At 39.7% G+C, this 21720-nt stretch overlaps 1 protein-coding gene across 2 annotated transcripts in view; it reads left to right on the top strand.

Moving 5' to 3' along the window:
• The window catches only part of MAP3K1 (mitogen-activated protein kinase kinase kinase 1), an 81820-nt gene that overhangs the window by 16408 nt on the left and 43692 nt on the right, over positions 1-21720 (top strand). Inside the window, exon 2 of one of the 2 annotated variants that reach the window (XM_033437871.2) lies at positions 5066-5147. The exons of the other annotated variant lie outside the window; for it this stretch is intronic. Coding sequence (XP_033293762.1) covers positions 5098-5147 — 50 coding nt within the window. The 5' untranslated portion in view covers positions 5066-5097. The remainder of the gene's footprint in view (positions 1-5065; positions 5148-21720) is intronic. 2 annotated transcript variants of the gene reach the window in all.

Here is a 21720-nt window from a genome sequence, read left to right as displayed (position 1 = left end):
GTGTGTAAAGTCAGCTTATCTCTAAATACAGCAACTTGAAAAAGAAATGTGTTCAGAATTACATTGTATAATATAATGCTTTATTCTTGTTGAAGATTCACCAAAATAATGTATTTTAATTACTAAAAACAAATAAGTAGAAATTTCTTATCTACGTAGAAAATATGGTCAGCCATGCACTGAGCCAAGATGAAATTGTTTTTTCTGAGTTGTGTTTTTGTTTCTTATTCCCCCAGTCCCCAACACATAGACTTGCCACCTCCCCCATACACACACACACACACACACACACACACACACACACACACACACACACACACACACACACACGTCTTGCTAAAGTACTGACTTCATTCCATGCTGACAAGTTGTGCTGGAACTTGCCATTACAGGGTCTTCAGTAAGCAACTTACACAGAATTCTGTTCTGTGCTGTAGCAAGGCTCGTGTAGTGCCAGTGCATTCACACTTTTTCCTATATTTCTCTGTTCTTTATTAAAAATAAATCTCATTTTATAAATTATTTATTGAACATTTATAGGGTTTGCATTTTTTATCAAATCTGCTTTACACTTTAGATTACCTATACCATACTTTTACTCCTAGGCTGACTTCCCGTCCTTATACTGTTGGGTTACCCCTGCCCTGGTATATCATTTCTTGTGAATGTAGGGCATATACCCTGAAAAACCATAATTCAAAGAGAGACATGTACCACAATGCTCATTGCAGCCTATTTACAATAGCCAGGACATGGAACCAACCTAAATGTCCATCAACAGATGAATGGATAAAGAAGATGTGGTACATATATACAACGGAATATTAGTCGGCCATAAAAAGAAACGAAATTGAGTTATTTGTAGTGAGGTAGATGGACTTAGGGTCTGTCTTACAGAGTGAAGTAAGTCAGAAAGAGAAAAACAAATACTGTATGCTAACGCATATATATAGAATCTAAAACAACAACAAAAATGGTACTGATGAACCTAGTTGCAGGGCAGGAATAAAGATGTAGACATAGAGAATGGACTTGACACAGGGTGGGAGGGGAAAGCTGGGGCGAAGTGAGAGTAGCATTGACATATATACACTACCGAATGTAAAATAGCTAGTGGGAAGCAGCCGCATAGCACAGGGAGATCAGCTCGGTGCTTTGTTACCACCTAGAGGGGTGAGATAGGGAGGGTGGGAGGGAGGCTCAAGAGATAGGGGATATGGGGACATATGTATGCATATGGCTGACTCACTTTGGTGTACAACAGGAAACTAACACAGTATTGTGAAGTAATTATACTCCAATAAAGATACATTTTAAAAAATACATTTTATTTAAAAGCCAGAGAGTTTTTAAATCTGTGGCAAAGGTTAGCCCAAAGACATAGAAAATTGCATACTATTAATTATTCATTTTTTAGATACCTAATCTAGGATTTTTTTTTTTAGTGTGCTGTGGAGATTGCCTACATTAAAAACATTGAAAATAACACACAAGTTTTGTAAAAAGTTTTTATGTAAGGAATAATATATTTAAAATGTTGATTCATTCTTTACCATATGCTTAGGCAGCCACGTGTCAAATCTTTTTAAATACAATACTGTCTTCTTTCCATAAACCATTGAAACTTCAGCATTCCAGCTCTGTCTTCCAACAACTCTTACCCATGAAAATGAGATAAAATTTTGGTTTCTTAGGATCATGTGTGTGAATTTGAGGTTCAGAGACTGTGGTCACTATGGTGATCTGACAGCCATCACCAGCTCTCCTCCAGGATTATGTCACCTGTAATTGTCATGGGGGAAATGGTGACATCAGCACTCTTAGCTGCTATAATTTCAGAATCACAGCCCAGTAACTATTTTGGAGTCACTCCTATAGGTCTGGGAAGTGAAACATCACTAGGCTCATGTTGGATCCTGGGTAGCAGAGGGATCCACTGCTGTGCTGCAGCTGAAACCAGGGTGAATTCCTTGGCATGGATCATTTCAGATGTCTCTAAGAGCTGCTCCTCCTGAATAAGGCTGGCTCAACAGGATGCTGAACTGTTCTTGCCTGCTGGAGCATAGAAGCAGCCACCGGGACGTTTTTTAGGAGACAGGTCAGGAATGGGATGGAGAGCAGGAAGGGCGGGTTGTGGTGGCAGCTAGAAATCAGTCTCTAGAACCAGTGAACTCCGAAACCTCATCGGGCTGCTTCCAACGTAGTTAGACTCTGAGAGAGGGAGGTGGGCCACAAAGACCTAGGCCTAAATTAGCTTTAACCCCTGATTTGTAACTTAAGTTTTCCTAGTTGTTCATTTTGTAATTAAAGTTTAATTCGACTAACCACCAAGTGGGCCTTTAGACTGCCATTTCAAAAAATTGGTAGCATGCTAACTTTCACACTTATTAAATATTTAGAATCATTGACCATTTGTTTCCCTTAGAACTTTAAATATTAAAAAAAACACTTTTGAACATTCTAGTCTATTCAAAATATCTATGATTGTTTATGTAGGACTAATAAAAAAATTAGAAACAAATGAATTCCATGAGAATTCTTTTTTTTTTTAATAACCATGAGAATTCTTTTTTGACCTCTCAGTAGTCAAGTAGCGCTACTTGAAGATGAGATAATGTGGATAATACTTTAAAAACCAAAATTATTCTGATGCAAAACTTCTGTCTTTACTGTCTCAGGTAAAATGAAAAGCCTACTCAAATTGCAGTCCAAATTCAAGAGTTCCTTATGGACATATCTGATTCCTTCTTTCTCCCTTGTAACTATTGGATAGGGAATTGCCAGGTGTCTTTAGTTGAAAGGTACTTAACCTGCTTTCCGACTGCTTATTGTGGTGGACTAAGTGTTGGCATTGGCTCAGGCCCATCAGGCCCGTCTCCAGTATTATCTTACCACTTCTGCAGGACATTGAGTAAAGTTATTTAACTGCTTTGAATCTGACTGTCCTCATCTGTGAATTAGAAATAATGATACCTTTCCTACTACCAGAATTTGAAAAGATCGAATGAGATGGTGGATATGAAATTACTTTCAAAGGGTGAAAATAAAGCCCTAAGGGACTTCCCTGGTGGTCCAGAGACTCCATGCTTCCAGTGCAGGGGGTGCAGATTCGATCCCTGGTTGGGGAACTAAGATCCCACATGCCACGTGGCACAGCCAAAAAATTAAATTAAATAAAAAAAATAAATAAAGCCCTAGGATTTATGGTCACAGTATTTTAGAATTCAAGAGTACAACCTCCTGACTCTTAGAGTGGCATTAGAGAGGTTCCGTCATTGAGCACTGAAGTGCAGTGTGGGGCTAGGGTGCCCCTGCGTAGCTCACCTTAGTCCATCCTAGTTTAGCTGCATTCTCCTGCTGTGCTTGTCTTATTGGAAATATCAATAGTAGTTAATTTCCTCTGTGCCTGGTACACTGGTACATTATATAGCTTGTCTCATTTTAAGCCTTGTACTATCCGTGTGAAGTAAGTGCGGTTTTTATTCCTATTTTACAGATGAGAAAACAGAGACCCTGAGAGGTGAGGTAACCTGGCACCTAGTGGGTGGGTGAAGCCTGGGTGTGAACCCTGGCAGTTTGACTCCAAGACTGTGCTCTTTAACCTTATGGTAATCTTTTATGCATATTTTAATATTTTTTTTAAATCAGGAGATGGGTTTGAGTTATATCAGAGAACAAATTTCATTGTCTATTAACTCATTTTCCCTGTCTTGGCTGTTTAGGTCCTCCAAAATATACAGGAAGCATCAGTGAAATGTTTTAACATTTTTCGTTGTTATGTGAAGTTCTTATAAAAGAAGACCAGTTGTAAACACAAATTTAGACTTCAGTATGTTTACTGTACCAGAAAAGAGAGTAGGCTCAGGGTGCAGATGTGGCTGAACTTCCTTCATGCGCACACCTTTGCCAGCAGAATGGGAGATGTGCTTGGAGTGCATGGTCAATGTTAACACTTGTGGAGCCTTCACCCTTTACAGAGTGCTCGCACAGGCTGTCTCATCCTCGCCCTGCGACACAGGCATCTTCCCATTTTACAGCTGGTGGGAATACCTCAGAAATGTTAGGGGGCAATAGGCAGAGTGAAAACTCCTGACCCTCTGCTCTGTATATACACACGCTCCCTCCTCTGGGCTTCTCCTAGGCTCACACCTGCATGTCCTATTGCATGCTCTGAGGTAGCTGCCTTGGGTAGCTCAGGCATTTAAAATTTATTTGTTTACAACTAAACATAGCTGTTAGAGCTCTTAATAAATGGGTCATGAAAATAATAGCTAGTTTTCATTTCCAGTGGTTTCAAATTAAAGCTCAATTTAGACTTCGGCATTCTTTTAATTGGTGTGTTTTGAATGTTGGTTGTGCCTGTTTACTCATTAGAATAAAGATACTAATTTCTAAGGCACACATCCAATATAGCGTTATGCCTAAATGGGCTTCAGTTCATTTATTCTCTTACTGTTATTTGTTCTCTACTAGTAATATAAGTTAACGAATGCCTGCCTATCAAGTATTTTGTCTTCAGCAGCCATCTTCTATAATTAAAAGAGCTTAGTGGCTCTGAGAGAATTCAGTAATTTCCCTGACCCTATGCCTCCCCAACAAACAAAGGAGATTATCTTTGAGTTTAACTACAGAAAGGTCACTCAGGTAAAACTGAAATCTCCTTTAAGGCAAGATAAATATCTTTGCCCTTAACTGGGTCTCTAATATTCCATTATTTTGTTTCTTAAATAACAGTAGTAATGTGTTTGCAGTCCTAGAAATCTTACATATGTGCTGCTTCTGGAAAGTTTCACTATCATTCCAAACTCAGTAATGTTTACTGATATACCATGTGGCTACTACTGTTCTAGGAACTGAGTTATCCCCAGATAAGAGCTGGTAGGTAACAAGATAATTCAGTTCTTGTGTTCTCTAGCTAGTTACTGATTACCAGTAGCTAGTTTCATGAGAAACTCTTGGAGAAAACTGAGGAGTAGTTGTAGGTTCTACCTGGGTTTGACCATTTTCATGTACACGCTGGATATGAGACAACTTCATGAATGCTGCCTGTTGATTGTCCTTTTAGGGTACAAATGATGTAGGCAATGAAGAAAAAAGATGAAGAAAGAAATACTGTTGCGCTTTAAGAAAGCCCTCTTAATAAAAACGTGAGTTGACACCCCCCCAAAAAAAATCAAGAATGATTGTGTCAGACTCCTGAAAATGATTTTATTATGTGTGTTGTATTTATATACAGCTTTTAAGAAAACAACTTGTAGAAAGTAAAATATGCTTAGCTTTATATCTTATTACATTGATAGTAATTCCACCTCTGGGATTGAAGTTTCCTGGCTGAGACGCTTCTCTTTAATGGTGCCTTTGCTCAGTTCAGTCTTGGGTTTCTCCGAATCTCTCACAATGGCCAAGAATTGAGGAATGAATGGGGACTTCCTATGGGCAATTTTGATTTCCTGATAGGCAGGCCCCGGCTTATATCCATACCTCTGAAAGGATAGTGGGGAATTCTAGCTCAGATTCCTCCGAGCAATGCCAGGATTTCCTGGAAGAGAGCAGAGAAGAACCTGCAGGAAAATGATACCTGAGAGGCAGAGGAGACTATTTTACCCAAGGAGAAAATGGTCAGCAGTAGTAATGCCACTGGGCAGGATGCAAGGGTAGCTGTGACTGCCTCAAGGCCACAATTAGTGGAGTATTGAGCATTGGAGCCACTGACCTTCCTTAAGGGATGACAGGGCAGTGAGGAAGCCCAGGCTCCTCTTGAGAAGCTGGAGGAGGACGGAGTGGGAGAGAGGCAGAAGCCTAAGGATTTGCAAAAGCGGGGAAGCGTTTTGGGGTTGGTTGGGTTGGTTTTTGTTTTAAGGCAAGAAGGGAGGATGCTCATAGGCTGAAGAGACGGAGCATAAGAGGGGAGGTTTGTTGTTAAAGTAGTGAGTGTGCTTTCCTGGAACACTGACATTTCTTAAGGGAGGGGCTTGGAGGGTGCTTGACTGCATAGTGAATAGGAAGCCAGTCTGTGATGAAGTTTGCCATGGTTATGAAATACGTTGGTAGGGGTTTTCTCGGTGTTTAAATTATTATTGCTCATGGTGTAACAAAACATTCATCCACCTGGCAAATTTATTAAGAAGTGGCTACATGCCAGGCACTAGGAATATAGCAGTGATGAAACAGACAAAAATCCCTGCCCCCACAGAGATTATGTCTTCACAGAAACATGGTTGTAAGTATTCTTGGAATCCATTTCATGGTTTCTGCTTGCACTTTTTTTCATGTTTTATGGCCTTCCCTTAGAATGACATGAACACTAAAGTGACCTCCCTGCACCAGATGTTCAGAGGATTGCTTTCTGTCCAAGCCTTCCGGGTGGCTCTTGGATTTTTCTAACTTCTTCCTAATTGCTGTTAGTAGTTACCTTATGGAAATACTGTCCAGGTCCCATTTTAACTTAGGCAGCATGTGTACCTGACTGGTAGCCAGTCAGATTTTGATGTCGAAGGTGTGGGTGTGGCGATAGTCTGGGGAGGTAACCCAAGAGTACTTTCTTAGTAATAATAAAATACCAGAGTTTTAAAATGATTTCTTTTTAGAAAAATAATTTAGGACATATTTAGAAATATCCTTGTAAATATTGCTTATTATCTTGCATAACTGATAGACTTTCTTGGATGGAAAGTGGTAGAGATATGGCTGATGCTTTGGCACTTAGGCGGTTTATCTTTGCTTCAGGTAGAGGGTGACTTGTTACTTATATGTCGCTAGTGGTTGTGCCATTGATAAACATTTGTTTATGTCCCCTAAACAAATTTTTGAAGTTTTGTCATACATATGTGATCGTCAGATTGTGGGAAAGTTGTTGAGAACAGCTGCTTTAGCTTACTGGTGAACATCCATTCGGCAAACTTCTGTTGAAGAGAAAGGACCCGGGAGCATGCTCTGCAGCCTGCCATTCTGGGAATGCTTACTTGGAACATTGAACAAAATTGATTCAAGTCCCTAGTCTCATAGTTTACCTTAATTCATTTGAGTTTTATGTTTTAGTCATACTTGTTTTTTGTTTTTAGTTTCTTTTTGCGGTACGCGGGCCTCTCACCGTTGTGGCCTCTCCCGTTGCAGAGCACAGCCTCCGGACGCGCAGGCTCAGCGGCCATGGCTCACGGGCCCAGCCCCTCTGCGGCACGTGGGATCTTCCCAGACCGGGGCACGAACCCGTGTCCCCTGCATCGGCAGGCAGACTCCCAACCACTGCGCCACCAGGGAAGCCCCATATTTGTATTTTTAACACAAAACTGTCACTGCACCGCTCTCCCAAATCTTGGAATAAAATTGACATTCTAGAAGTAGATGCTTTATTTTTTTCATGCTTATGCTGTGATTTCAAATGCATCCTGCTAGCCGTATCCCCTCCAAACTAGGAGAATCCAGGTTTGAGGAGTCTGGATTGGGGGTTCTAGCACTGTCCCTTCGCTGGAGACACCCCATTCATTGACCTCCTCAGCTAGTTCCCTTTCTTCCACTCAGGTTTCTTCCTAATAGGATGTAGTCTTGTCTTCTGCCTCGTCCCTCCCAGGCACAAAATCTTTTGGGATTTTCTTTAGAATTCTTTCTTCCTGTTAACTACAGGAAAATCAATAGGTATTAACAAAATTAGAGATATGGACAAGTTCCAAAGTTATGGAAAAGTTTTTTCCACTGAAATACATGTGTCTAAGCTTATGGTTTTGGGCTTCCTTTACTGACCATCTCAGTGTTTTACTGGGGGTGAAATCTGTCACTCTTACTACAGCTGGTATTCCCAGCTCTTCTCTCTTTCTGCAGTGTTCCTAAAACTTATGGTGGGGAGTTAGTTTACACAAAGGCCTCAGTGAAGCTTATTTACATCTTAGAGATCTTTCGTATTGGAAGGGTGTTAACTTCCTCATCGCCTGCTGTGTACAAGTACCAGGCATTTCAGAGTCAGTACTGTTAGAGTGGTGGATGAGTAGGACATAGGCCTTGCCATCAAGAAAAAACACAGCCCGAGGGGAAAGATCAATCTGTTCCTTTATTCAGCACATACTTATTGAGTGTCTGCCATATGCCAAGCTTTCTGCTAGGGCAAGGAGCATAAAGTTAAGACTCATTTCTGCTCTCAAGGATTTCACAGTCAAATGTTGGAGACAGACAAGTAAGAAACCATTATAACAGAGTGCTATTTGCTGAGTTGGGACTGAGGAAGGACCCCCCCCGCCGCCCCCCCCCCCCCCGCCCCGACTGAGTTAGAGGGGCTGTGACCAGTGGGGAAGGCTGAAGGCAGCTTCTGGGATAGTTTCTCCAAGGAAGGGACGACCCTAGAACTTGTGATGAGGTGGGAACCACAGGATATACCTAAGGAAAATTAGACAAATTTTATTTTTATTTTTTGCTTCTTCTGTATACTAGATAAACTCACATTTTATTAATTGTCAACATTGTTTCTGTTTTTCAACGTAAAAGTTTTGAGTTTCAGCCAGAATGATAATGAATTTAGTCAGTTTTTTTGTTTGTTTTTTTGCGGTACACGGGCCTCTCACTGCTGTGGCCCCTCCCATCGCGCAGCACGGGCTCAGCGGCCATGGCTCACGGGCCCAGCCGCTCCGCGGCACAGGGGACCCTCCTGGACCGGGGCACGAACCCGTGTCCCCTGCATCGGCAGGCAGACCCCCAACCACTGCACCACCAGGGAAGCCCTTAGTCAGTTATTTAATTAAAAAGAATATTAATATGCATGCTTATGAAAGAGTTGCTGTCATGTTTTAAAACAGAAAACAATAATACAATTTATAAAGTACAAGTATAGTTCTTTGCCCCATTTCCATTCAGGTTATTCTTTTATAATTGAAGTCTTTAAAATTAGAAAATGGTTAGGAAGAATGGCTTTTGAAGCATATATCAGGCTAAACTGTAAGTCAAAACCTGCCAGTTTAAAAAAATGCGATTCTTTGGTTCTCCTAAATTGTAGCTTTTGCTACAGTGAAAAGAAATTAGCATATTTATGAACATCTGCAAAATTCCATTGAAATGAAAAGACATTATTCAGGTAGACAGAATGTAATGATTCAGACTGTATTTGGGACAGGATATCGGAATTAATGTGGCTTCTCTTTCAAGGTATTTGTGGGCAGATGACATCTTTAATATTAATAATTGCCTAAGTTACATTTTTAAGGAAAGAGTGCCACCTATTGAATGAAGGTTTTTTTCTCTCCTCCCATTCCATTCCTAGAATGTTCTGTTTCACTTTGAATCCTTGGTTTCTCCAACTGTGTACTATAATTAATTCCAATAGGTAATTTATGCCAGACAGTGAACAAAGAAGTTAGATTCACTCTTGATCCTATCTTCCAATGGATTAACTAGGGTGGCTAGTATTCTTAGAGGGAGTTTGTGCCTCCAAAACCAACTGTAGAAATAAAACCTAAACATAAGCATGATTCAGCTCTTTGCAAGTTTCAAAACCTTCCCATTATTTTAATGTATTCTCTAGCTGAAGGGTTTTTTGTTTGTTTTAAGATGGGTGTATGGACACTCAGTGAATAGGAATTATTCCGGAATAATTGAAAGGGATTGAGGAATTTATGACATTGGTCAAGATCTACTGGGGAGACCTCAGTCTCCCAGGGGATATTAGTACAGAGATTGTTGGATCACAACTTGGCCATAGGTCACTTAGGGAGATTCCTGAGGTTCAAATCCAAATACCTACTTCAAAATAAACCACGTGGTACTTTTCGGTAGTTCTTATCTGTGAAAGGCTGAGAACATGAACACTAGCAAACACACCAGTATCAGAAGTAAAAGATTTCATTTGAGAATTTACGTGGCCATTATTTGTAGTTTATTGGCACGTTTGTGGTGTATCGGCTTAATACATTGCTAGGCATCGATTGTCTCCAGCTTTTCCACTTGTTTATTGGACTGTGCAAGTAGGGAGTGATTTTTTTTAAAGGAGGTGAACTGTATGCTAAATTGATTTATACTTGCTGATGTAGACAGATTAATCGTACAGCCCACTGAGGGATGATATTTTGTATTAAAATCCTAAAGTCAAAAACAAAAAAATAGGGCTTCCCTGGTGGCACAGTGGTTGAGAGTCCGCCTGCCAGTGCAGGGGACACGGGTTCGTGCCCCAATCCGGGAAGATCCCACATGCCACGGATCAGCTGGACCCGTGAGCCGTGGCCGCTGAGCCTGCGTGTCCGGAGCCTGTGCTCCGCAACGGGAGAGGCCACAACAGTGAGAGGCCCGCGTACCGCAAAAAAAAAAAACAACAACCAAAAAAATATATTGTGTAAGGTATTAAAATTCATTCCATATAAAATGTTTAAGTTGTCTAACCCAAATATGTCAAGCTTATGTCCTAAATACCAGATGTAATTAACCAAAGATGTCACTTTTTTTTCAGTTTAAAGAATAAATTGCATCTAAGAGAGTAGATCTTAAAAGTAAAATAAATAAGTAAATAAATTGCAGTGACATCTATTCATGTTACTTAAATAAGGAGTACTAATTGGCTGAATGGCAAGCATTCTCTGAAAATATTATGATTTTCTAGTAATACAAAAGCAAAAAAATTTTAGCAGTAATTGTGTTTTCATATTAGCAGTCAGAATGACTCATTAAATGTTAACACTGTATCCCAGCTTTTCTCCATTTAAAAAAAGCAAACTCTCACCTCTCTGACTTGACACAGATTAAGCATTTCTGAAATGATGATACCACATTATGGGAAAAGCAGGCTTTGTGGCCGCAGAGAGCCCTGGACTCGGGAGTTAGAATTCAGATTGGAACATTGTCACAACTGAAGCTGAGACTTGGCCAGAAAGCCACCATGCTTCATTTCTCATTTCAGGCTACTACTTCACATCTTTTTGACTCAGAGCACTTAAATATGCAAAATGGTTATGTGTCTTTTAAGGAAGAGAAATCTGTGGTTCTTTCATTTAAAAAAAAAAAAACTAGAAAAGTTAATGTTTTCAGTGTTTAAAAAAAAACCCTTGAAATCCATGTTTTGTGGTCTCTCCTTTCTTGAATGTTTCTCCTAACGGTTGTTTTATCTTTCTGAGAGAGCTTTGATAGAGTCCCTTGTACATAATACATACCCTTTTAATAATCAGATTTGAATTGCTTTTATCATAGTGCCTATCGGGGGTACTGAGTCTAAAAGTTTAGTAATTTCTAGTCTGAGTTTTCACAGGGTCTGTGGATCCGTATTTGTTCTATGGTGTTGGTAATGTTGAGAAAGGATTCTCACATTTTAAAACACCAGGAGCCACTGGATTATAGATGTACAAAGAATATTTTATACAAATAAACTGTTGGGAGGTATTCTCCAGATACAACAATTAGAGGGAGTTTGTGGATCCTGTTGAGCTTTATATTTTTTGATATTATTTCTCCCTCACAGAACTATAGCATTTACATAGTGGCATTAATAAATGAATCATGTTCATTCTGGATGGCCCTGAATCTTGTAGTCTGATCTGATTTGGTAAATTCCTGAACTCCAGAAAGGTTGTGAATCACTTAAAGATTATGTAGCTGGCTAATGGCCTAGTTATGACTTGGCTCTTAATCTCAAGACTCCCCAGTCCTGTTATTTTTCTTTGGTTTTGTGAAGCCTCCCACAGTGTAGAGAAGAGTAATTCAGTAGCACATGTTTATTTTTAAGGAATATATCAGCCATACAGAGGGAAAATATTAGAGCATAATATAACGAACAGCCATAAAACCGTTGCCTGTATTTAATAAATGTTAATATTTTATCATATTTGCTGCAATTGGGTATCTGTGCTTTAAAGAAACGAATATTAAAGACACAGTTGGAGCCTCCTCCTTTGTCTTCTCACCTCCCTCCTTGCACCCCACCGGTAGTGGGCCACGTAGTAGCCTTGTTTGGCAGTCTTCACATTCCAGATGTCTCTAATCAACATTGTTACCTCCTGTAACTAGAAAAAAAAAGTTGTATTTTGCTATTTTCATCTGTTTTTCAACTAACATATTGTTAAAAGAAATTATGTGTAACATAGACTAGAAGGAAGAGCACAGGGCTTTGAAGCCAGAGAGACCTGGTTTTGAAACAAAGAATTCCCACTTACTGTGGATCCTTAGTCAAGTTACTTATCTTTCTGTAAGAGTTTCTTTGTCTGCACAGGGAGACAATGTGTCTTACTTAACGTTGTAGCCTCGTGTGAGAGTTGGAGCCCCTGTAAGGATAGCACCTAGCATGATACCCAGTTCAGAGGAGGTCTCCATAAAGAGTAGCAGATCATAAATAATGATCATAGTAATAGTTGTAGTAGTTGCATTTATTGTGTGCTTACCATATACTTGGCACTATTTTAAGTGCTTCATCCATGTTCATTCATTTTAAAACTGTGAGATGAGAACTATACGCTAAGGGCTTAAAACAGTGAAAGGCACAGAGAGGTTAAATAACTTGGGACAAAGCCATACAGCTAGTAGGCGTCAGACCTTGGATTTTAACTCAGACATTCTAGCTCCAGAGCTCATGCCACTGATCACCATGCCATCCATCTTGATGATGTTTGTGGTATGACTTCTTTATCTACCCTATCCTAGGAACATGTCCTTCAAGTTATGTCATTTCTGTTGAATAAGAAGCCCTTTTGATTTTGCTGTGTATACAACCAAGATTTTACTGGTTTGGGTGGCCATTGCCCCATCAATGCCCCTAACAAACCCCACCGCCATACTTTCTAAACTCCCCAGTGTGGGCCTGGCATGACTAGTGAAGGAATTTGGTCAGTTCCCTGTAGCCATCTCCGGACAGCTCTGCCTCCTCGGCCATTGCCCTCGCCTCTTTCAGCCACACTGGTCTCACTGCCTCTGCTGAGCACTGATGCTGCTTCTGCCCTGATCTGCTTCCCACCAGTCACTGCCAGGAGTGCTGTCATCAGTGCTGAAGACACACGAGTGCTTCCACTGTGCCAGAGCTCCAGGGGTTTGCAGTGAAGTGAGGACCGTGCCCCAGGCCCCTTTTTTATTTCAGATTCTGGGGCTTTCCTCTAGGCATATAGAGCTATTTAGAGCAAATGGCTTATCGGGTTTTTGGCTTTGTTTTTTTGGCTGATACCTTCTTTGTCCTCACCCCGGACCTAAGTCCTTGGCAGAGAGTGAGCAGACTGGGCCTGGGGCAAATCTTAGTGACAAACTCTGGCCTCTGCTAGTGGTTAGATTGGGCCACGTTTGTATGTCTGACATCCACTTCTCTTAAGATGAGTTTGTACCAGGTGAATTTACTCATCTCAAGCTGGCTGTCAGGTGATCTTTTTCCCACATATTTTGATTCTTGGAGGCTTAGTTGCACTAAAGACAATTGCTGAATTTTATGATAGCCCGTGAAGCCTTATATTAAGACATTAAAACAGCTGGTGTTAGTTTCTTCTCTGGATTTTTCTTCTTAGACCTATTGACTCATTTGAGCCAGAAAGGATATAGAGATGATCACATACACATTTCTCTCTAAGGACCACTACTACTCTGTCAAAGATGTTTTGCTTAAAGGACTTCTGTGCCAAATGAGTGCAAGGAATACTGTGTTACCTTCTTTTTTTTTTCCCTCTTGGAAAAATATGATGCACATAGGTCTTTAAATGAACGTGTTTATTTTAGTGTTTCCTAAACAGCAGAATCATAAACTGTTTAATATTCTATAGAACATTATTTTCACCAGAGCTGTTTCTTTTGTCAAGAAAATCTTTCAGCCTTCATTGGCTCCAAGCCTGCCAGTCCTGTTCTTTCATTAAATATTATTCAGGCGGGCTTCCCTGGTGGCGCAGTGGTTGAGAGTCCGCCTGCTATGCAGGGGACCACGGGTTCGTGCCCCGGTCCAGGAAGATCCCACATGCCGTGGAGTGGCTGGGCCCGTGAGCCATGGCTGCTGAGCCTGCGCGTCCGGAGCCTGTGCTCCACAACGGGAGAGGCCACAACAGTGAGGCCCGCGTACCGCACACACACACACAAAATATATATATATTATTCAGGCATCACCTCCTCTGTAGATCTTTCTAGGACTCTCCTAGATAAAATTAAGATGGAGATCCACTCCATCCTTGCAACTATTTATGATATATTAAAATACATCTATTATAGCAAGGTTGGCATCTGTTTTCTCTGTTCTGCTAGACTAAGCGCCTAGAGGGATAGAGATCCTGTCTTACTTTTCTTTATCCCACTTCGTATTTGTATCTCTGTTGCCTAGCCCAGAGCTTACACGTAGTAGGCGTGCCAACATTCATTGAACAGAGTGGTTTTCTAGCATTAAAAGCATAGAGAAGAAAAGCTACATTTGTCAGGAAGTCATTCTTCCTCATTCTGAGCATCCCAGTTAACATGCCTTTCCACCAGCTAGGAGGAAGTACTGTAGAAATAGTGCTAGCTGTTCCACGGGGTTTGAAAGAAATCATTCTCCTAGCAAAAAGGCTGTAAGAGGGCTTTGTGCTCTACTTCAGCACTATATGCCTTCTCATCCATTAATCTGGGAATGTTAAAAACAGTCCAAGGGTTTTTATTAACACAGAAGGTACTCAAAATGTTACATTTTTAACTTTAAACCACTTTTCTTAAACTGTGGGAGGGAAAATGTGCAGTAACATACCACTTTTGCAATTATTAGTTTTGTTCATTTGATCTTTTAGAATATTCAAACTGAAGCTGCCACATTTCTTTCAAGATAATTGACTTAGTAAAAATGTCATCACACACCCATTGGAGAAGGTTCCAAAGAAAAACATACATCAGAGCCCCCCATAACACTGACTTGGGAGCTTTTTGATGAAAACCAAAATGGTGAAGGAGCAGCCATCTTTTCCCCCTGGAATACCTGCTTTGTGCCATGGATTATGTACCAGTGCCTTTAGATGGAGGACAGGACACATTGCTTTTCTGAAAACTGCCCCAATAGTAGTAGTGTAGGGAGTTCCGATATACTTCTGTAATGTAGTATAAAAGCTCACTTACATTTATGCATCAGTTGTCTTTTACACATTCCCAACCCTAGGTTTGTCAAGTAGCATGAAAGAGGAATTCTTGAAAGCAAATACACATTTAGCCAAATACTGTAAAAAATTAGCATCCTTTTCCTTGCTTACTGATCTATATTCAACAATTAAAGAAGAGGATGTTCATACGTCCCATTTTTTCCCCAAAGTTTCTAAAGGTTCTTCGTCAGTTATCAAGGACACAACAGAGGAAGGAATAAACAGTGGAATTTTTAGCACTGAATATTAAAAGAATACAGGCTTACAGAGTAAAAAGTATTTGAAGCTTTCATGGGTTTTTATTGGAAAGGAACAAATGAGAAATGCAACCATATTGGTTTTAAACTCCCCCTGTAAACAATGACTCTTAAAAAATAGTTTACATTAAACCTGTAGATTTTCTTGAGTTCATGAGTGAGAAGAAAAGAATAGTGTGAATCTTATCCCATAGGAAGATGGATAGAAGAATAGTACTACTTAGAAATTTTGTTACAGAAGTGATTACTTTGATGAGTAAATAAAGTATTTTTGTAAAATATTTAGTTTAAGTAACCTAGCAACTTTTCAGTCCATTTGTTTTATCATTGGTAACAGAACTGCATTCAGTTTTTCTGTCACTAAGATATTCATATATTTTGTGACACGATGAATCTTACAAAATCACAAAACTCATTTCTGTCTAGTTCTATTTTTATAATTTTCACTTGTCTGCATAAATATTACCATCAAATTTCAGCTCATAATTTGTGACAAGTCAGTGAATTTCATTGAACTTGAATCATAAGACATTATAGAACTGACGTGTTGGTTTCACTTTAGTCTGATTTGTTTTCTTTTATGCCCACACATGAGGGGTGTTCACTTGAAGAGACACCTGCCCTCACCTTCTCTGGTTTTCCTCCTTGACTACTTTTTAAAAAATAATATTTTTTATTTCAAATTGCTAAATCTTCTAGGATATTCATTTCCTTACTAACCTAACTTGATTACTGACTTGATTCATCTTATTTCCTTTAATTTTCTTTAAATTTCTTATCAATTTTAATAGTCATTGCATATACTTGATTGTCTCTACATAACTACTTCCCTCCTGAATTTGCTGTATGTTTGAGCTGTCTGAATTATCTTTTCCTCCTGATGAGTTTTTTTTTTTAATTTATTTATTTTATTTATTTTTTGTCTGGGTTGGGTCTTCGTTGCTGCCCACGGGCTTTCTCTAGTTGTGGCGAGCGGGGGCTACTCTTCATTGCGGTGCGCGGGCTTCTCCTTGTGGTGGCTTCTCCTGTTGTGGAGCACGGGTTCTAGGCATGTGGGCTCAGTAGCTGTGGCTCGCAGGCTCTAGAGCGCAGGCTCAGTAGTTGTGGCGCACGGGCTTAGCTGCTTCGTGGCATGTGGGATCTTCCCGGACCAGGGCTTGAACCCACGTCCTCTGCATTGGCAGGTGGATTCTTAACTACTGCGCCACCAGGGAAGTCCTCCCAGATGTTTGTTGATTTGAAGTGATAACCAGCTGCTCTGACTCCAAATCATTGGTTGCTTATCAAGTCCGTGGCATCTGTTGCTCTGGGTGCTTTGTTTGTGGCTGCAGGACATGCCAGGGGAAAGGACCTGCCCTCAAAGAACTTGCACTTTCCTTGTCTAGGCTGACCTAGGTCAGCTAGAGAGCGAGTATTTGCAGTATGATTATCCACTAATTTTTTGGTTTAATTTTGGTTAATTTCAAACATACTTATCACGATTCTATACCATGTTCTACTTTTCAGAATTCTGTAATTTTTAGTGGAGAATAATTATAATCTTAAAACTCAAATGGGGTGATATTTTAATAGAAAGGAATCCTTGATATCAGGTAAGTTGATTTTTAGTATGTGCAAGACAATTTAGAATAATTTATAAATATGAATCAATCAGAATAACTAAGGTGGTATTAAGCTGCTGGTAATCATTGTTGATAGTAAGCTATATTGTCATCTTTGTTATTTGACCTCCATATTATTTAATTTTTGATGTAGTTAACCAGAACGTGAGCTTTTTGAGGATGAAATTCTGTGCCTGTATCCTTCAAAGGACTAAATAGGAAGGTTTGCACACAATACTAGAAATAGTTTTTCTCACCCTGATGAAGATTTCTGATAGAGAGTCAACATATTATAAAACTGATTATACCATGGCCATACCCATATTAAGAAATCAACAGTCCTTTGTTGTGCTAAAGAGAGGATATTTACTCTGTATTGAGGGAAAAAAAAGTAGTTGCCTGTTTATTGGTAAAAATAAATAGGAGTTGTGCCATCTTTAGTTCTTAGGGCCAAACATTACCGAGCACAACCTGGAATGAAATCTTCTGGGGACTAATTTTCATAATGTGAGCCACTTTTATGTATTATTTCTTATGTAAAATTAGACATGTTGTAAATGTTGCATTACATAAAGATGGAAGGGTTGGCCTTACCAATGATTTTATCTAATCCTTCTTGCTCAGAAGAGGGAAAAGGCCAGCAGTTGCCAATGACAATATATCTCTGGAGAAATTATCTTAAGGAAAAACAGAGTTGTTCCACCACTGAGATACAGATTTTTTGGCCTCAGATCTAGGTGTATGAATTTTAAGCAGTTGTAAATACTAAGTTTGCTTTTGCCCTGGAAATCATTCATATCTGAGTTAAATCCAGTATTTTTCACAGACTTTATCACCTTGGACACATAACCTCCCTGCTTTTTTTCTTATCTGCCAGTGGGATGGTTAAGAGTCCCACTCTCATGAGAATTGACTGAGATGACCCACTGTTAGCACAGTGCCCTGTCGATGGTAAGGGATGGTTAGCCTCTGTTGTTAGCCTTCATGCTTCACCACATTCTCGTCATCCTTTCCGAAGTCATTCCTTCTCTTGCCTTTTGCCTGGCAACTTAAATTTTAAGGGTCCCAGAGTGGTCTAGTTTTGTTTTGGGAGATAGTTCCTCCCTTGCTCTCTCTCCTCTTGGTAACAAAGCTTGTGGGTTTTAGTATGTGAATTCCTGCTGCTAAGATAACTTCCCAAGCAGACCTCAGTTGGGTGGCTCTGAACTGTGCCTGTCCCAAATAATTCAGTGCATTTTCCAGGGTTCTTTGAGATTGCTTGGACACTGAGAGAATTGAGATTCTCCCTAAATAAAGTTATCCATAATCTAAACTGTTCTGGAAATCTTTATGTATACTAAGGTTAAACCCCATTAATTTCCAGAAGGGTTTCATATAATCATTATACTCTTTGTTACTCCTATTACAGTGATATACTCTACTAATGAATAAAATTAATGTGCTTCTTTAATTCTTATAACAAAAGTCACCATTTAAAAAACTTGTTTAAACTTCTTTGAATCCTCATCAAGTAGATATCAACTTAGATATCTGATGCTGACTCGCTGTAAAGACAAAATCAGATTTGACAGTGACCTGCTAGACCAGTGAAGAGCACAGGCTTCAAAGTCAGATTGAGTGGGGTTTGAAGCCTGTTCCTACCACTTAAAACTGTGTGACCCTGGGCTTGTAACCCAGCCTCTCCAGACCTCAGATGGTAAAGACCTGATAGGGTTGTCGGGAAGATGAAATGAGTTAATACCCGTAAAGCACCTAACACCTTGCCTGACACATAACATTCACTTTTTCTGTTATGACATAAGTCTGGCAGTTACTTCTCCAATCACTAGTTGTTGACTAACATTATATTTTCATGCTAAAGATGAACCATTTAAGAAATACCTTAAAGAAATTATAGTAAACTTGTAGGATTCTGTTTTTCAGTGTTTATCGAATGTCCTCTGTGTGCCAGGGAATGTGCTGAGTTAGTGTTTTCATCCGGCTCTTCGGGGTTGCAGGGAAGAGAGACATGTTAGGGTTTATTTCAGTGCAAAATAAAGGACCCGTGAAGTTTCTGCACATACATGTGGCCTCTGGAGAACATGGTGATTCACCACGTGGGGAGGTATGTGTAAAAGTAGCTCCAGCTGGCTGACATCATGGACAGGGACCCAGGTAAAACTCTTAGGTTCATTGCTTATTCCCTTCTCCCTGTCGCTAACTACATCTTCCTTCTGACTGATTTCTCTCTTCTGCCTTATTTCTGTCTCATTGATCCTATTTACTACTTTGCTCTTTTTCTCTATTTTGATGCCATTCTTCCTGTCATAACACTCTCCATGTATCTTGTCCTCAAACTCCCATAGAGAGAAGGTCTGGTGAAGATGTATAGCACCATCCAGTGTAGAGGGTGTTTGGATCAGGGCACATTCTTACACCAGCCAGCTGTGGACTTCAGGATGGGTTCAAATATATAAAGCATGGTGCCCCGGGTGTCAGACACCACCCTGGGAAGAGGAATTGGCTATGGCTGGATAGGCCCTCTGGCTTCTTGTAGGGTGCCTTTTGTGGCCTGTCCAGGACATTTGGCACTGATGATAGAAGAATGAATAAGATGTGGCAACCTGTCCCAGAAGAGCTCCCAGTGTGGTGAGGGAAGCAGATATTTAAACAAATACTTGAGTTTATGCTGTATGATAATTAATACTAGCATACGGGGAGGGAATGGCTAACTGCTGTAGAATGGCAGTAGGAAATTCTTTACTGAAGGCATATGAGATGACAAAAGGCGTATTCCTTTCAGGATATAAATCATCTGCAAAGACAGAGAGATGTGAAATATCTTGGTGTGCTTAAGAAGAGAGTATTTTAGTGCTGTGAGAAGAGGGCAATGGCTGGCATTTAAGGGGTTCCAGGAAGAGGGTCTAGTATATGATACCAGTGAGGCTAGTCAGAGTGTTAGAAACAGAACTAGGGAAAAATCATCTCCTAGAAAACAGGTGGGGGAGAGCTACAAGAGTGGCAGTCTCATCAACAATGGCTGGTACCACAGTGGGTCAGATAAAGGCAGGACTGAGTGGCTTCACTGAGAAGGGGCCATTGAAGCATCTCGTTTTATAGCAGGTAAATTCTGTAGGTCTAGGAAGAGTCTAAACTAGAAACCTAACCTCAGGGGAAAAAGGTTTTTTGAAGCTCTAGGTCAATCACAAATTCATTCTGAGGAATGTTTAGAAACCAAAAAATGCAAGAAACCTCATGTTTTCTAAATAAATAGGAAAGGAGGATAAAGCTTAATCTGTAACAATGTTAAGTTTCTCATAGTTATCTGAATAAAATTTTATTAGGTCTTCAAAGTAGTTTCTCAAAATATATATGTTTGTTTTGCTAAAAAGTCAGAAATATACAAGCTACTATTTTAGTTAAAATAAGAAGTATGGTTCTAGGTAATAGATAGGGCAAGAATAACTCTCTTATTCATGTTTAACCAAAATGGATTAGAGCCCTCTAATCTTGCAGTGATTTTACAACTATCTGTTTAGATTAGCTTGTGTTTAAAAAAAACAAACAAACAACTTTCCTGCTATAGCTATGATATTAATTGGATAAGATGCCTAATCACTGCTATATACATGTAGACATACACACATAGCTGGTAAAAATAAAAACCCTGTTTATGTCTGATCTGTGAAGACTATATGTTAAGGTTATAACAAAACGGTAAGTATGTAAGAAAAACTTGTTTTTCTTCCCAGTTTGGTTTTCTTTTCAGAGATAAATGAAGCTAAGTAGGTATGATTTTTTTTTTTTCTGGCATGTAGAATAGAATTTACTGTATATTTCATTGAATCTAAGATTCCATTGGTTATAAATTGTACCATTATTTTCTATACCATAAAGAAATTTTTAAAACCCTGTCCATTAAATTGTAACAGCATTTGATTCTAAGAGGCATTCAGATTTCAGAGATATTAAAATGTGAGGCACAGGCATGGGAAAGTTGAACTAAGAAAGGAAAGTTTATACAAGTTTATTGGGGATGACAATGGGGCCGGGGACCAGGTGCCCCCATGGCAGACTTGGAAGAGCCGGGGCTCCAGGAAGACACGCTGAGGGTCCTAGCTGCCTTCCTTAGGCGGGGTAAATTTTTTTTTTTTAATGTGAAAAAATACACATTTTAGAATTAATGATATATAGTTATTACTTATGAAGACATTAGAAAAAACACTTAGGTTTATATTTGCAGATCAATTTAGGAACAATAAAAATTGTTCTACTGAATAATTTCTAAATTACAAACTGAGTCTTAATTAAATACAGAACTGTAAAAAGATTAACATGAGTAATCATTAAATTTTAAAACTAGGAAGATCCTTACAGCTGCCAAAGATGTTAGTAAATGATCATTTAATATTTATTTTAATACCTACTGTAAGCCAACATTGTTAGATGGTTGTATAGCCATGGATGAAACGTGCCCTCCCTTTGTGGAGCTTACATTTTGGGGAGGGGGTGGTTTATAGGTTTGCAAATTGCAATGAGCACTTTAAAGCAAAAGTACAGAGCTGTGAAAGAGTGGAACTCGAGATTCCTAATTTGAGATTGGGAAGGTCTGTAAGGAGTTGAAGAAAAGCCAAAGAGTGGGTAGAAATGAACAAGGTAAAAAGTAGACAAGTAAGAAACAGCCTGTGCAAAAAACCCGAGCAGGAAAGATGTTGGAGCCAGTCAGTGAAAGAAACAACAGAAGGGCGTGGGCGGTCCGGGTGACTTCAGTTGAGGTAAGACTGGGTGATGCAGGGCCTCACAGGCCATAACATTCTGGATTTTAGTCTAAGCCCAGGGGGAAGCCACCAGAGGGTTTTAATGGGG

Source organism: Orcinus orca, chromosome 3, assembly GCF_937001465.1.
Source record: "Orcinus orca chromosome 3, mOrcOrc1.1, whole genome shotgun sequence".
In the NCBI taxonomy this organism is placed as follows: domain Eukaryota; kingdom Metazoa; phylum Chordata; class Mammalia; order Artiodactyla; family Delphinidae; genus Orcinus; species Orcinus orca.
This window is presented reverse-complemented; position numbering and strand designations above follow the sequence as displayed.